Genomic DNA, 17,808 nt, shown 5'->3' on the forward strand with positions numbered 1-17,808 from the left:
ATCTGCTTGTTGACTCGGGAGCGATGTTGTCGTCGGTTGTTTGCGATGATCACTGTCTGTCACTGTGCAATGCTTCTCAAACCTAAAAGATGCAAGAGAGCATCGTCATCGCATTCCTACCTCTGGCAGCCAATTCGGAATCCTGTTGACGTGTTTTTAAAAATATATTTTATTGTTGTGATTAGCGCCAGTCAAAATATTTCACGTTTCGTTGCGACGACCGAGTCTCGAGTGGTCCCGCCGCACTCTCCAAGCGTCAAATCAGCTCAATATAGGTATGTTGTATGAACAGCCACAAACTATTTATAGGCAACGTTAATAGTAGGGTGGCTCATAATGAAGAAACAACAAAAGCTTAAGTTACACCCCCCAAATTAGTTCGTTTGGACCCCCAGAAGCCTTTATTTTCATTATATGTCCACATAAACTTTAGCGCAAAATACATTGTTTTGTACAATTACTTACGACGTTTTCGTACCAGTGCACTGCAGTGTAAGATCGACATAAGTAGTGTTTTGATTTGTGCTTACTTCGTTTTGTCTCTTCATACAACAGAGCGATGTATGAAGCGGATAAGTTTCATAAGTTAAAAATCTTACGTCGTCTTGTAAATCCGGGAATCGAACGTTTTTAAAGTTAAAACCAAGTAGGTTCAGAGGGGAATGTGTAGAATTTTGTCTGTGAAATACAATAAATCGATAATTTAAGTTGTTTACTCTTCAGGGATGGTACACAAATTATGTCACGCTAAATTTAAACTTTTTTGACCCCCTCCTTTGTCACGTTTTTTGTATTAGTCCTCCGAAATTTCTGTCACGCTTGGCTTGACCCCCTCCCTCCCTCGGAGCGTGACGTAATTTGTGCATGACCCCTCAGAGATAGCCTGTTTGAATACTTATTCGAGTTTTGGTCGATTTTCTCCATACAAACTTCAAGCTTTTTTAGTCTTGCCTTAGTCTTATTAGTTTCTGGGTCCAAATGATCAAATTGTGGAGTACATTACATATAAAAAAGGGCCACCTTAGTCAACAGCTATTGCATGTGCCGGGCGCCGGCCTGCTATGATTACCACTAACTACTTAACTGACGTCAAAAAAAGTCAAGTTTTATTGTCTGAGGACTGAGTCCTCACGATTAACACAAAGACCATCATGGCTTAAGCAATTGTGAAACATTCTCGGAAACAAGTTTGAAGCCATGGTTGATTTTCATACGAAACAGCCATGTTCAGAAATGGACTCGATCGATTATCTAGCGTAGTTGGCTCATTCGTGGAACAATCCCATTCGGAAAAGCTTACGGGGTGATAATGATGATTTTTATTGGTTAGCAGAGACACGTTTTGTAGGCAAACAAAACAAAAAGCACACACGCAGGCGATCCTTTGGTCGATGAAACTTGAGCTGATATGCACCGAAATAGGTGTAGCGAGAGACAGAACAGTAGGCCGTGCTGTCAAAGATGAAATAAAGACGTTCATGTCCCCCTTTGGTGCTACAAAAGGTACCCAAGCACACTTTTCACAGCAATCTAAATGTTGATCTATTATCTCATGTGCCATAAACTTTTGAGCAACTACAAGGCACATGAAGGTTTTTATTCTTGGTATAAATTGCTCTGCGATCTTGAAACTTGGAAACCAAATTTAGTACCAATGAATCGAATGTAGTACTAGAAGTGGTACCCATTCTGAGCCCGACTACTATGTCTTGATTTCGTCTTTGATGCTGCTGCTGTTGCTGCTGCAATGTGGCGGTATTTGACCGGCAGCTTGCAGCGCAGGACAAACAACGAAGCCTAATCGCGTCGTAAAGCTAAAATAACATAGCAGGCGAATAGATAGATACGTTTTTGAATGAGAACACAACTGGTTTGTGAAACTGGTTGATAAGGAAGAAACACATAGAACGTGATTGGACGCGTGTTGAACTCAATGAACCGTGGCGGGTTCAAGCCGTGGACCTAATTTTAGCCAGTATCAATTTCACATTTTCAAAACCAAAAGCTTTGAGCTATTTGGACGGATTTATCCGTAATTTGATTCGGTAGAGTGTGTAGCGTGTATCGACTTTTTGTTTAGCATTCAATTAGCATTTTGAAACAAAGTGATGACTAATGTACGAAACAACATTGCGTTACGATAAGCGTCGCTGTCGTTTGTTGACATCGGCAGATGTGTTACACCAGTTTGTAAATTTCAATGTAGGTGTGAATCCGTGAATTGCATTTTAAAGACTTCGTTACTTATCTGTTTTATCTGTGTGAACTTATCAAAGTAATCTAATAAGTCATGCTGTGGATTAATTAATCCTGGTCTACACGCCGAATGATATGTACGTAAATTTTACTGGAACAAGTTAGTAATCGTTCGACATTATATATTTCAATAATTTTACATGCACTCTTAAAAATAATGAAATTTACAGTGGACGTAAATCTCGTTATGACTGAATGACACATTATGTAAGTGATGGAACGACACAAAAACGTGTCCTTAAATGTGTATTGAACAAAAAAAACTAGTTTTACATTTTAAAGGACATGAAAATGATGGTGTTGTGATCGACATTTACCAAATTATACACAAACGTATTTAACCCTTTGTCTGTGCTTGGGGTCAATATTACCCCAGAGCATTTTGACGGGGCTGTAACATTTTTGCTAGTGAACCGATTTGGGAATTTTATTCACACGTTGGTAAGTTTCCGCAAGTTTTTTTATTTGCGAAATGTTTTTTTTTTTTCAATTACAGTGATACCTCCATGAGTCGATGTTCCATGACTCGATATCGACTCATGGAACCATAGTAGAAACAAAATTTCATGGTTACTATGATGGTCCCTTGAAACAGCTTTCCAAAGGATTGCGGTTCCATGACTCGATATTTCCATGAGTCGATGGCCCCTTCAATATCGACTCATGGAGGGTTCACTGTATCTTGAAAAATACTTTTCTAGAGTATTTTTTGTGAAAATAGTACGTCTGCGCATTGAGGTAAAATAAAAAAAAATCAATAGAGTCTGGTCCATTTCGAGAAGCGATTACTGTGAAAAAAGGTCCAAAAACAGCAAATTTTCGAAACTTTGGACGCTTATATTTCAGAAACAGTTATATATAAAATTATACTTTCTTTGGAGAAGATTTGCGTCAGGGATAGAACCAACATAGTACACATTGATTAGTTTGGAATTTCACCGCGTGATGGCGCTAGCTTCGAAAATGTTACAATATGGAGCTTACATATTTGTTATTACGTTTCATATCCCAAGATGCTTAGGATTTGGAAGAATGATTACTTCAGAAAAGTTTCTCATTGAATCAAGGATTATAAACTGCATGTCTGCTTAACTCAAAAACAGCCACTAGGAGGCGCTGATGAGCATCAAATATTTCACGCTTATATATCTGAAGTTTGAGTTATACTAGAATATTAGTGTCTGACAATGTTGTTAATTTGTTCGACGGCTACAAAATGCTTTTTCAGTTGATTTCATATGTTGCCAGTAGGAGGAGCTAGTGAGCATTAAAAATAAAAACTCACAAGAACTACGGAGAGGATCGATGAATTAAAAAAAACGGCGCTAATGGAACATGCGATTGAGAATGATCACCAATTCCATTTATCCAAAACAAGAATCCTCGATCAAGATAGCCGGTTGCAAGCTCTGCAAATTCTTGAAATGTGTCACATTTTATGTGACACCAAAACGGTCAACTTCAGGACCGATACAGGCAATTTGAGCGTTGTATACTCAGGTTTTCTACACCCAATCGCCAATTGAGTGGACTATAGAACACTATCACTCTATGTTCAATGTGTTCTTGTCCTTTTTGTGTGTTCCACATAATCTCCCTGAGTTAGGCCCCAAGCACAATGTGAACGGCAACGCGGTACAACGGCAAAACGGCATGCCCATTTTGATCTACACATTGCTTATCAATCCCATGTTGACTAAATCCTTTTCAACAGTGACTTGACAAGTAGAGTGCAGCTCAAGATGGGCTTGCCGTTTTGCCGTTGTACCGCGCTGCCGATCACATTGAGCTTGGGGCTTTAGCCACTCATTGATATTTTATTTCAAACCTGTTTAGATGTGCTCGGGGAAAGCTGTGTAAGTTTGTGCCCCTTTCAAATTAAAATTATAAAAATTAAGTTATTATGTCCGAAATTTATTTGCAATTGCAGTGTAATGTTGTTAGCCGTTCAATCAATGTTTGTCCAAACCCACTTAACTTAAAAACAAATCAATGATGTAAGTAGTATTATTTAATGTTTCGGACTTGACCAGACAAATAGTGTATATTTTTGTAAATTGTAGTTTGCCCTGAAGATGAGCAAATAAATGCTCGAAACGTCGGCTTTAATCAAAACGATTGTTTATAAATGTAACCCGTGGACCGAAATTACGCCAATAAATCAAAAAAAAAAAAATGTACTACTATAGCACGTACCGATCCGACTTTTATCTTGATAAAAATGACAAATATTCTAGTTTCAATAACGTTTATAACATGAAAATAGTGATATCTATTACGCACATCATGTTTCTATATCCGGACATATGAATCAAAAAGCCGGACACTTCTGAATCAATTTTCTGATACCAGTGTTTTAGCATGCTAAATTCAAATAAAATGGAGGAAATTTCATTCACATGCAGCCATTATGTTAAATCTTTTGATGATAATTACATGGAAGTATATAATACTACTTTTATATATGAACTAATACAAACATATTAGGGTGAAGATGAATCGAAGCCAAACCTCAAATTTTCAAGAGCACAAATCTGGAGATCAAAACACCCGTTTGAGCTGAAAACTTAATCGATTGGTCACCACCAGCGAGTGATCAATCGATTAAATTTTCAGCGTAAGCGGATGTTTGGTTCTCCAGATCCGTGCTCTTGAAAAATTGAGGTTTGACTTCGATTTATCTTCACCTTAGGGGTATTCACTTAAAGCTGCGTAAATAAGAATCTGCGTAAAAATAGCAAAGAAACATTTCAAATGAAATAATTCTTCTGAGCGTTGACAAATGACACATTTTCAATCTAGTAACCAATCAAGAACATTTTTAGACTTTGTTGTTACTTGAGGCTCACGTCAAATTTTATTAGTTTTCACCTGGGATTCACTTTCGCTAGTGATCGTTTTCTTTGCGGCATCCAAAAACCAATTCAATTCACCAGCAAACAGCGCTTATGTTATCTGCGATATGACTGTATTTAGCACAGTTACAGTTTGTGACCATCCATAAATGACGATTTTAGAGGGGGCGGTTGGGAGGGTGGGTGGTGTCGGAGTCTACGATGTTGTGACGAACCACGTATTAGGTGTAGGCAAATAGGCTACGATGGAGAAGGAAGGGTGCCAGAAATCTGCCAAATAATGCTACATCATTTATGAACGTTTCCTTAGGGTAAATATTGATTCCGAGAAACCAAATCACCATAGTAATCATTTATAAAAGAATGGAACGAAATCCTGATCATCCAGCTCTGAATCCTCATTACTCAACTTTTTTAAACCACCGATAGTCATCTTGTTGTACAGCTTCGAACATTGGAAATGAATCCGTCGAATGATGTTGATCACAATAAATTGAATACTCTTGTTAATTTCTTTTTTTCGCATGGTATGTTCAACGATAACGATAACGTTGTAGTACATTCTGAAAATAATAGTACCACGTACATATAACAGGAAACTACGTCTCAGGGAACAATTAATTCTTAAGCAGAAGCTGTCCTTGATGCGATTTTATGGAAATTTTTGATAATTTTCTGTTTCGGTTGTTTTCCCCGATGTTATGAGAAATGAATTATTTGAATGTTTGTTTGTTTGTTTGTTTTTAAAAAATAGTTGTTACGACAACCAACGTGTACCGTGGTGAACCAAAATCCAGACGGTACCAATATCCGGACACTCTGATAATATTTGTTAATTAAAGACAAAATTATATGTTAATATGTTTATTTTTATTCCTTGCTTTGACTATAAAAACAGCTGATCATGTTACATTTAATGATAATCTAGTTACCCTTGCCAAATAATTAAGAATATTAAAAACAAAAAAGTTGTCCCTGTTGAACGTCTTTTCGCCGCGATGCAATTGATTTTTTGGTTAGCGTTGACGAACGCACCTTCAACGTTTATTACCTTTAATGTTTTAAAATTATATTATTCGTGCAGTAATTTCAACATAATCGTTCGTTAAGTTATTGTTCAACAGTTAAGTAGCACCACATTGCAGATCTACAAGATAAATACAAGTGGTAAATGGTGAAAATAGGCTGTCCGGTATTGGGGCCAAGTGTTTGTAAATCCGGACATTGAATGAAAACGTATATTTCGTAGGATTTACATCATATTTTCCAAGAGAAAGTGCAGGGAAGCTTTTAAGATTTTTGAAACAGAGTTCAGAATAATGCAGTGCACCGTTTCATGCAGAAAAACTGAAGTAATTCGTGATGATTGCAGTTCAAATCGCAGATATTTCAGTGCAGGTAACGGACCACTCAATTTGAACAGATTTTTATGTTTAAACCATAACAGAACATGTTCTTTCGACTAATCTTTCAAAAGAATGTCTAATTGAGTGCATTTAAAAAGTTTAACACAGTTTAATTTGACAATTCCATGTTAAAACATAGCTGTCCGGATTTCGATTCACAAGTGTCCGGATCTATCGTCATGCTTTGCCGCTGGTGTCCGGATTTACAGACAAGAAACGCTTTATTGTTTTATCTATTTTCAATGTAAAGTCTCAAATTTCATCGTAACATTTATCATTTCTACTAAGCTTAAACATAAAACTGTTCGTTATGTAACATGGTTCTGATAAACTCCGCAGGAAACATATCGTAAAAGGGTTTTGAAAATTTGTTGCGCCTTAAGTGTCCGGGTATTGATGCATCACGGTACTTTGATCGATAATCTGTTGAATTCTGACAGATTTTTATATTCCAATCCCAGTTTACACAATGTCGTGAAATATTTAAAATAATCAGTTTACCGTGATTTACGCGACATTTTACGCTGTTAAGTGAATACCCCTATTGTAATTCGGTTACTTACATTCATTGGTTCTAGTCTCGCGCACATCATCTACAACAATCATTATTATAATAGCCATTTTTTCTCAAGAATCTAATTTCACATACAATAATTCCCTTTTTCTTGCTTTACTATCACTTTTATTCGCATTTTTCATCACAAATAGCTATTATTTGAAGCAAAATGTAAGTTGAACGCGTAGTGTCCGGATTTTAAATCCATGGTTCACCGATCCGGGCACTTATGATTCACATGAACATTATCGTTTTACACCACTTTTCACCGATGTTATATGTTTCAATACTTCCTTGAATAGTCAACATAAACTACTGATCACAACACTTATCAAAATAACGTGATTAAAATGAATAATCGGAGCACAATTTTGCTCTTTGTTTGCTGGTGAGCTTGAACCACGAAAACTGCATTTCGAAATGACGGTGTCAAATCGGGGTACCAATTTTATTTTTATTGTTATAAATTTTCTGCAAATGGTTACTAGATTTAGAATCGTAGTAAAGTGATGAGCAATGTAACATATGTTAAATGTAAATCATTTAAACCATATTTTTTTCTAATTTACTCTATTATCAGCAAATGTTATCAGAGTGTCCGGATATTGGTACCGTCCGGATTTTGATTCATCACGGTAATTTAATGAACACTAGATTGAAAATCACTCCGTTACTAGGAAAATAATAAACAAACAAACTTACTTTCGAGTTCCCAAATTGTTCTGAATCACTTCAATCTGGTCTAGTAACCTTTGATAATGTTCATATCGACATATGGAGAGAAAATTGAGAACAAAAATCAACAGGAACACATCGAGATATGGAGATATCGAGATAAGAAGGATATCGAGATATGGAGAAAGAAATCGTATGCAGAATGAAGGAACCGAAGTAATCATCGACATAAGGAAAGATATCGAGATGTAGAACATCGAGATGTGGAGAGTCGACTGTATTATGTTAAAGATATATTGCTCAAACCTTTGTTTGAGGGTATGTGGCGGGACCATCTTCAATACAATTCCATACAATTGATGATGAATTGTAAGCATTAGAAAAATTTCAAAATAGTATATCTTTTACCATTTGTATTAATTATAACACAATAACAGTGTAACTTCTATGAATGATAGTCTTGATTAATCCTTTTACATTTTTTACAGTAATATCCTCTCCTATCAGACCAGTGTTATTACTGCATAAAAAAGCCAATAAAGGATGACACAGCAAAGTCACGCAAAAGCCGGGACCGGTTTTCGCAAACCGTTTCGAAACAGTGCTAAATTGCAGTTTTCTTTGTTCCTTCATTCATATTCCTGCCTTGTTGTACCTACGCCTTTTGCTGCTGAGCTGACTCGCCGACGAAAACTGCTGAGCTAGATGCAACTGCAGAACTCCTTATCGTAATTCAAGCCCCTTTATTGCTTGCGCAGCCAAAGCCAGCCCCCTTTGGAGTAAATTCGGGCGGATTCTGGTTCCCACGTCATGGAATTGATTGCGTTGAACTTGAAAAACGGCTTCGAGTTCATAAATCGTTTTCTAAACTGTTTCCTTCGAGTTCAAGGCGATAGTTGCGGTTTAGTGGGAGCTAACATCCAATTATCAATCCATTAATCACTACGTGCGTTACGGCTCGTCGTATGTGTTTCATCTTCGCAACCGATTCTGTTCAAATGGGGAGGGCTATTTATAGTGTGGTGATGATATTCGCCACTCCACACCATGGCCCCTTCATTGCGGAGATCCACTCAGGGAGTGACGATAGAGTATCGTTCGAAATATTTACATCCTCAAAAAAAAAAAAAAAAGAAAACGATTGTGAGGATGTTGACAAAATATGAGGTCGTTTCGGTTCAGTAGTTTCCGTGAACCGCCGAACCAACCCACCCTCGAAAGCTGTTTTAATTAACTTTACTTTTCGGTGCTGACCTTGTTATGCGCGTTCAAGTTTTGATCCGGCCAATTAAATTCCCATTATCATTTTGAATGGCCTAGAAGGGTGTCATTGCACCCATTCCGTCCGATATTTAGTCGGAATCGGCTTCAACGGAGCTACTATCGAAGCAGTGTGGAAGCCAGAGGACACTTGCATGAATACAGGAGGCTGGAAGTTTTCAACTGGATCAATTGAATACACGCTAATCTCTTGCTAGTTTATTTCAAAAGTGTTCAAAAATGTGTAGGTATTTCAATATGATTTAGCGTACAGATCATGCTCATGATTCCTGTAACTTTCTTAGCTCAGCTCTAGGGTGTCGTGGGATTCTTCCTGAGAACCCCTGCATTCTTTGTTGGGATGTGCTACCACGAATTCTACCACTAACTATCTCTATGTAGGCCGCTTCACTCCATCATAGCTCGCTGCGCTCCACGCCTTCTTGTACCAACCGGATCCGAAGCGAACACCATCTTTGCCTTTATCATTTTGAATATCATATATCATGGTACAATAGACTGGCCCTTAAACAAAAAAGGAGTAAAACTCAACGGGGCACCCGCTAAATATATGCCTTAGGGCAAGCAAAAAGCTTTCTCAAAATTTCAACTCGATTGGTTGCTCCATCAGCTGGCGAATTCTATTCGAAGTTTGTATGGGATACTCGTTTCAAATATATTGAAAGCTGAACCTTTTTGTTAAATTTCTCTACTAGTATCATTCCAAACATTACATTCATTTCTTATATCTAGGTGTTCTTTGTTATTCATCCTAATTTGATAAAACAAATTCAAGATTTTCTTAACATTTTGTCAACAGCATATTACATTTCATTTGCCGTAGCAGTTCAGATTTTTTACAGGTGAGTTGATTTCACCTGCTTATAAGAGAAAAAAAACACGTTTTCAATTTACTTAACTTAACTTAACCTAAACATATAACGCATTAATCGTGGCAATAGAAGATTGTAACGCTTTTTGCCTGAAATTATTAATTATTTTATTTGGCAACATTGGATATTCTATGTAACTCATTGGTACTATACCAGGGAGGAAGCTTCAGAATCATTTTCAAAATTTTCTTTTGAATTCTCTGCAGAGCTTTCTTCCTGCAATTACAACAGCTAGTCCATATTGGTACAACATACAACATGGCTGGCCTGAAAATTTGTTTGAATATCAAAAGCTTGTTCTTAAGACAAAGTTTTGATTTTCTATTAATAAGGGGATAGAGACATTTTACATATATATTACATTTGGCTTGAATGCCCTCAATGTAATTTTTGAAAGTTTAATTCTTATCTAGCAAGAGCCCTAGATGTTTAACTTCATCTGAACAATTTATTGGAACTCCTCTCATCGTGACAATATGTCTACTTGCAGGTTTCAAATAAAGAGCTTTTGGTTTATGTGGGAATATTATTAGTTGAGTTTTGGAAGCATTAGGAGAAATCTTCCATTTTTGCAAGTATGAAGAAAAAATATCCAAACTTTTTTGCAATCGACTACAGATGACACGCAGGCTTCGTCCTTTGGCAGAGAGGCCTGTGTCATCCGCAAACAAGGATTTTTGATATCCCTGAGGTAACTCAGGTAAGTCAGATGTGAAAATATTATATAATATTGGTCCCAAAATGCTGCCTTGGGGAACACCAGCTCTTACAGGAAGTCTTTGAGATCTGGAGTTCTGATAATTAACCTGAAGTGTACGATTTGACAGATAACTCGGCAAGCCTCGTAGGATAATTATACAACTCGTGCTGTAAAAATCATCATTCTGCAACTTGTTCCGTAAACTACTATTACCAAGCTGTGTTTCAACAGAAACACCTAAAGTTTCAAAAACTTTAGTTTCAAATGACGAAAACAGTTGATGTTTTATACGCCTATGAAAGATGATTGCAATTCCCCCACATGCCCCATCAAGACGATCATTACGATAAACAAAAAAGTTAGGATCTGTTTTAAGTTTGGATCCTGGTTTTAAATACGTTTTTGTAATAACTGCTATATGCACGTTATTAGCTGTAAGAAAATTAAACAGCTCGTCATCTTTACCATTCAAAGAACGAGAATGCCAATTTAAAATATTTTAATTATTATTTATTGGATCCATTAGAAAAACGTAATCCAATAACAATTTGATTAGAAAATCTTACACCGACTTGGACTGCTTCAGTCATAGTGGTGTTCAAATACATTCGAAATTAAAAGATTCCGGCGGATTAAAATTAGTTTGTGAATGAGCATGAATATGATCTTCCTGAAGGGTATGATTCTTAATCAAGCACACTCAGTTGAGCTCGGCTAATGTTCATTCTTTTTCCGAGATCTGCACAGCCGAGTGGTCAGCAACAGAGTTTTAGCTGATATGTCAGCAAAAAATTAAGTTTGTTTATAGCAGCACCTTTGGGTGCCGCTTACATCAAACGTTACTTTTGCTGAGATGTCAGCAAACGAACTTTAACCGAGATTTGCACAGCTGAGATCGGCATTCTGTTTTAAGTGTGAGCGATCGTTAACTGAAAAATGAGCATTATTCGAAACTACCAGGGAAATTCCGGAAACGACTGTTATCGTAACGGACATTATCGTTCATCTGCCTGGCACGAGCCTCGACGACTCACCTACGTGAAACGCAAGCTACACACTTAAATCAGAATGCCGATCTCAGCTGTGCAAATCTCGGTTAAAGTTTGTTTGCTGACATATCAGCAAAAGTGAAGTTTGATGTCAGCGGCACCCACAGGTGCTGCTATAAACAAACTTGATTTTTTGCTGAGATATCAGCTAAAACTGAGTTGCTGATCGCTCGGCTGTGCGGATCTCGGCAAAAGAATGAAAATTAGCCGAGCTCAACTGAGTGTGTAAAAAAATTGACTTATGATTTCCTCCGCAATTGGCGCATATGAACTTATCGGTATCTTCCTTCACAGGACAGACGTCCTTAGCGTGAGAAGAACCTCCGCAAATCATGCATTTAGCATCCATGCGACAATTTTTTGTTCCATGACCCCACTTTTGGCACCGACGGCACTGGGTGGGGTCCTGGAAAATTCCTTTAGGTTTCTGGAAATGTTCCGTGTGTCGCACGGACATCGAACATAAATCTATCTTTTTCTAAAGCTTAAATATTATTTAGATCTTTTTTGTTAAAGTGAACTAAATAATAATCTAGAGAACGCTTTTTCCGAACAATGCCAGATTGGATTCTCTTTTTCATAATAATTACTTGGACTGGGGAAAATCCAAGTAAGTCATTTATTCTATTTTTGATCTCTTCAGGTCTTCAGTCGTCACTTGAGAGACCTTTCAAGACGACTTTGAACAAACATTCAGTTTTGTCGTCATAAGCAAAAAATGTGTGCTTCTTCTCTTCAAGATGTTGGAGAAGTTCGCGATCTTTAAGAGTTTCCGGCAAAACGCGACAGTCTCCTTTCTTTGCTATTTGAAGGAAACCTTGATTCCCCTAATGGAGTTCAAAATCTCCTGCCTAAATCCCCCAAATTCGGAACAATTGACCATGATAGGCGGCACTCTTCGCTTCCTCATTTAAATCAAAGATCCTGGACTAGAGACTGCTTCGATTTGGTGTTCGGAAAATTTTTCTAGAGCATCGAACTGCATCGAATCGATGCAATTACTAACATTATCCATTTCACCCTTGGAAGAAAGTTCACATTCCGGAGAAACGTCCTTTCTTCCATTCTTTCCACGTTTAGTGACAGTTTTAAATCCCACTTTTTCGGAAGGAAGTTGTGAATTCAGAGATTCACCCTTCCTTTTGTTTGTAGTTGTAACCATGTTTAGTGAATAAACGAAAGTTTGCTCAATGCGTGAATCGTCGAAAATTTTACCCGGAAAGGTATAGGAAGCGAAATTTTAAATGCTCCTATAAAATTAACTACAATAGTTATTTAAAATCTTTTCAGTATATGTTGATAAACTTTTGATGGGCTACATTTTAGGTATATAATTTTGTGTTTTATATTTTTTTTCTAAATATGCTGCTGATTCTATAGTTGATCAATAGTCCAACCCCGTGCACTTAACAGAATTTAATTAAATTATGATTTGAATTTTTTAGAAGCAATTAACTTCGTATGTTTTGCCATGTAAAATAATCGGAGCTTCACGCATAGGGTCAACTGTGGTAATTACCTTCGTACATACTTAGAAAATATCACCGACTCCGGTAATTTTTTTACCGAAATATAAACCGCTGAGCGTTCGGTAATGCTTCCGGTAGAGTTAAGAATTACCGAACAATCCGTAATTTGAGTCAAAACGCAGCTGTCAAAATATTACAAATCGTTATTGAATGTTTACCGAAGGATTTGTGAAATTTATTACCGAACGCATTGTTCACATCTGCAGGCAGTCAGGATTGGATAGGATGATAAAAAAAAAAAAAACAAAATAATGATGGCAATTCATTCTGATAATAAAATAACCTAATTTATTCCGAGATCGTTTGTTTATTCGATTGTATATGTTTATTTTTTATAAATATAATTTCACTGCTAGCCTACTTAAAAGCACTAATTTCACTGTTAATCAACCTTTGAGCAAGCTGCAAATTCTCCACCATAATTATACACTTTATGAAAAGTCCTGTGGGACGTTTGCAGTTATTCACCCCTTCTAGTGAACAACACTGGTGCCGATTCCGTCTTGGATGGGTTCAGTCTACAAAAATATCAATTTAGATAATTATGCGGTTACACTTATTCGATTTATTTACCTCGAACGATGCCCGAAAGTACATTTTTCTTTCTCACAGTTCTTGCACAAATAAACATGGCGGTCTGAAAATCTCAAATTACCATTTGTTCGGTAAAGCACTGTAGCACTAGGTACCGAAGTACGGTATACTTTTACTGGCTACGGTGAATCTAAACGATTTACAAGTTTTTCGCTAAATGAAATGACGACTTCGGTGAAAATGAACAAATATCCTTTGAATTTTCCTAATTGTTTACGGTTTTTCGGTAAAGCTTGTTAGGAATACCGAAACATCAGTTGAATAATTATTTACAGTACGTTTTCGGTAACAAAATTTACCGAACAACGAAATAATATCTAATAGTACAATATAATATACCAATGTAATTGCATACCAGTCCCATCATGTTCATCGGCTCGTTCGACAGCTATTAAAACACTTATTGTTATTAATGCACTGGTTGTTTCATTTGCTATTTATGTTCTTTGGTCGTAAAAATTTAGTTATTATAGTACAGTCAACTCTCCGTAACTCGATATTAAGGCGACTATCGAGTTAGGGAAATATCGTGTTAAAGAATACAAATCAGGGTATGGTTAAAGGGACCATCGAGGTATCCATGAAAACCCACATTTAGGGGCCTATTTTATAAATCGAGCAGATTCATGTGACTCGTCTGTAGACACTGTCGATCAAAGTAAGCATGCATATTTCAGATGTCACCCATCGACTCCCATAGTAATCCAGTCACATAGAGTGACAACTGTCGAAAAACTCGAGTGACAGACCCGTCTCGAGCAAAGTTTTTGGTCGACAATGACTTCAGTCGAATCATTTTGATCGACTCGACTTATAAAGTAGACCCCTTACTACACATTCTATAACTCGATATCGAGATACGGAATAGCGAGTTACGGATAGTATACTAACTGTATGTCCATGGATAAATCACCAGATAAAAAAACATCGTGTTTTGAATGATTTCTCAAAACACACGTTATGATGTGGAATGCGCTTACAGTCATGACTCCCATTCATGAGAGACCCAGATGATCATCTTTTGGATAATGCGGAAATGGAATCCGATGGAAATGATTCGAGATGTTCCAGAACAACCTAGCTAATCTGTTATATGGGAGATCCAGAATGACGAAACAAATTTTTCAGGCAACTTCTGTAGGCCTTGACCGCAGATCTAAAATACAGTGGCTCGTGGGATGTGCCGAGGAAAGGCTTTCTGTATTTTCCCAATAAGTAGATGAAGAAGACGATGTGATTGCTGATTGTTTTTATATGGAAATCTTGCTTTCGCATTGAAAAGTTTTTATTTTGCACACTTATTTAACTTTATTTTATTTTTTTTTTTGTTGCTCATTTGTTTTTATTCCCCCCTTACCACCAAAATGGAGTTTAAGATTAATATTTGTATAAGCGAAAATTTGTTATGCATCGTAATTAAAAATACATAATTATGTGTGATATCCACTAATTTAAAAATATTTTCGAAACAACGTGAATACATGACATTTCTAATGTCGTAAGCAAGTGTGTTTTAAATACAGTCAAACCTCCATGAGTCGATATCTGAAGGAATCATAGACTAATGGAACAGAAATGCTTTGGAAATCTGTTTGAGCGAATCATAATAGTTACCATAAAATTTTGTTTAAGTATGGTTCCATGAGTCGATATTAAGACATAGAACATCGACTCATGGAGGTTTCACTGTATAATTGATTTCCCTTTACTTCGCTACACATCAGTGAATAACTAGTAGTATCGAGAGTCCGAATGTAGTACTAGAAGTGGTACCCATACTGAGCCCGATCACTATACGGACTTTGATGTGACTGTTATGCGAATATTTTCAAGATGGGACAACACAAATGGGGTTTGTTTTTGTACAAGTTAGGAACAAAGGCTACTTTTTTAGCAGTTTATATCGATCTTCTGACGATGTTGAGTTGATTTATGCAAAAAACGCAAATCGGTCAAAAGTCGTCATGGGATTGTTATGCGATTATGGGCAGTTCAGATTAGTTGAAAAACCAACTTCATCAATTTTAATCATGATAAAACTGATTACTGGTGATTCTCTCCTTGATTGACAAGGTATAAAGATTTCTAAATTTCTTACTGATAATTGTTTAAAAAGGATTTATTAACAACCTCTCTAGAAATACCCAGAAAAGTATACCATAAATGCTCTAGAGGTCTGGTCTTGAATCTGTTAAGGATATCCCATAGAATGCAATGAGCCAGTAAATCGTACGAGTTGTCAAAAGAAACATGCTAGAAATAATCGTCTAAAAGTCGCTACAGGATTTTTTTTTAAACAGTTGAGCACTACCAACGAATTTTTGAAACTGTCGTACAAAACCAAGCAGCGCGACAACTGAAGGGTTTCGAATAATCATATGAATTTTAATGATTCCAGTAGTCGTCTATAGTAAATTGATACCGCACAGAGTGACGGCGTTTGATCATGCCCTGTTTTCCCTATCAATTTGTACACTTTACAACTCGATGATAGCAGCTCAATCCGCAAAATCAGCAAACATCGGATTCCGCATTGTTCCGATCATTGACCACGTAAAATGGTGATCTCCTTTACGTTCTGCTGCATCATACCCATTAATTCTCTTTATGTCAGAGTCGAATTCATTGATTGATTTTTGTAATTTGCTCCTATCTGATTTGAACTGGCAGTTGAATGTTGATACTGGTAGATTACCGACTCACTTTGTCATATACATATCCAGTTGTTGTGATTACTTATTAACAGTATGATATGAACATTTTGTTTCCTTCTTCCGTTTCAGGCCCTCGGTCCGGTCCAGTGCTCCAACGTCCAAGTCCAGTTCGATGGGCTTCTGCTGAAGGAGCGCGTGTTGGACGAATGGGAAGTGAGCCTGTGCAGGCACTGTGATAGTTTCGTGTTTGCACGGCACGTGGTTGATGATACCGCTGTCTCCGCCATGGTTCCCTGCTTGGTCAATCCGTCACTGATGGTAAAACTATAAATCCATTCGATCTCAATACTCTGTTCAAGCCTTCTAATAATTTAATCTATTCTAGACGACTGACGAGCAACTAAGTGCCCGCATGACCGACGACAACTACTCCCCGGCGTTCGGTATCGTGCTGAATGGATCCAGCCTAAGCTACAGCGACTTGACCGAGAAGGGCAAACTGCTCAGCAAAGTGAAAAGTGATAACCCATTTATGCAGCGGCTTCGTGCCTACATGGAACAGGAAACGGAAGCGGCCAACGAACGTATTCAGCGCTTCACCGAGCAGGAATTTGCTGTCCTCAAGGTGAAACGGGAACGGGCCGAACAGGACTGTCTCATTCTGGCTAAGCTAGCAGCAAACAACCAAGTACCTGATGAGCTGCTGCTGGTACGAAGCAATAGTACCAGCATCAATAGTAGCAACAATAACAACAGCGGTGGACTTCTAGGGTCCCAACAAACAACTGCCCCGACTGTGACGACCCCAACAACGGTCACCGCCCCTAGCAATACGACCAACGTGAACGACACGAGCGTTAACAGTCAACTAGAAACACCCCCACCCACACCGGAGTACATGCCAATGTCTACCGGTAATAGTCCACCGATGACAGGCACAGCCAGTGGTGCCCCGGTCAATACCCGGCAGCACCCCATCACTCCATCGTCATCCTCCTCAATGGTCGATCAATCATCATATTCGTCTCCCAGCCCAAGGCTGAGTGCGGCCCAAACCAATGGCCAAACTCCCAACAGAGCAAACCTTAGCTACAACAATGTCGATAATCACAGTTACAGTAACAACAACAATAATATCGTTAGCTTTAACAACTCCCGAGGTGCCATCAGTAGACAACAGCAGCAGCAACAACCGACCGCTGTAACAATGCAACAACATTCCAGTACAAATTCGATGACGACGCTGCAAACGCAAAAACAGCAGCAGCATCGCATGACATTTTATGAGTCGGACTGCATGTTCGACATTGACGACATGGAGAACAACTCACCGCTCTCGAATACGCTGTCCGACGAGGAGGAACTGGGATTCGAAGGTAAG

At 37.8% G+C, this 17,808-nt stretch overlaps 1 protein-coding gene across 1 annotated transcript in view; it reads left to right on the forward strand.

The window, feature by feature from the left end:
• LOC5579921 (nuclear transcription factor Y subunit alpha) overlaps positions 1 to 17,808 on the forward strand; it is a 65,783-nt gene that overhangs the window by 37,481 nt on the left and 10,494 nt on the right. The window contains exons 2-3 of the mRNA XM_021850125.1: positions 16,557 to 16,745; positions 16,813 to 17,803. Coding sequence (XP_021705817.1) covers positions 16,557 to 16,745; positions 16,813 to 17,803 — 1,180 coding nt within the window. The remainder of the gene's footprint in view (positions 1 to 16,556; positions 16,746 to 16,812; positions 17,804 to 17,808) is intronic.

The sequence above is a fragment of the Aedes aegypti genome, chromosome 3, assembly GCF_002204515.2.
Source record: "Aedes aegypti strain LVP_AGWG chromosome 3, AaegL5.0 Primary Assembly, whole genome shotgun sequence".
Taxonomy (NCBI): domain Eukaryota; kingdom Metazoa; phylum Arthropoda; class Insecta; order Diptera; family Culicidae; genus Aedes; species Aedes aegypti.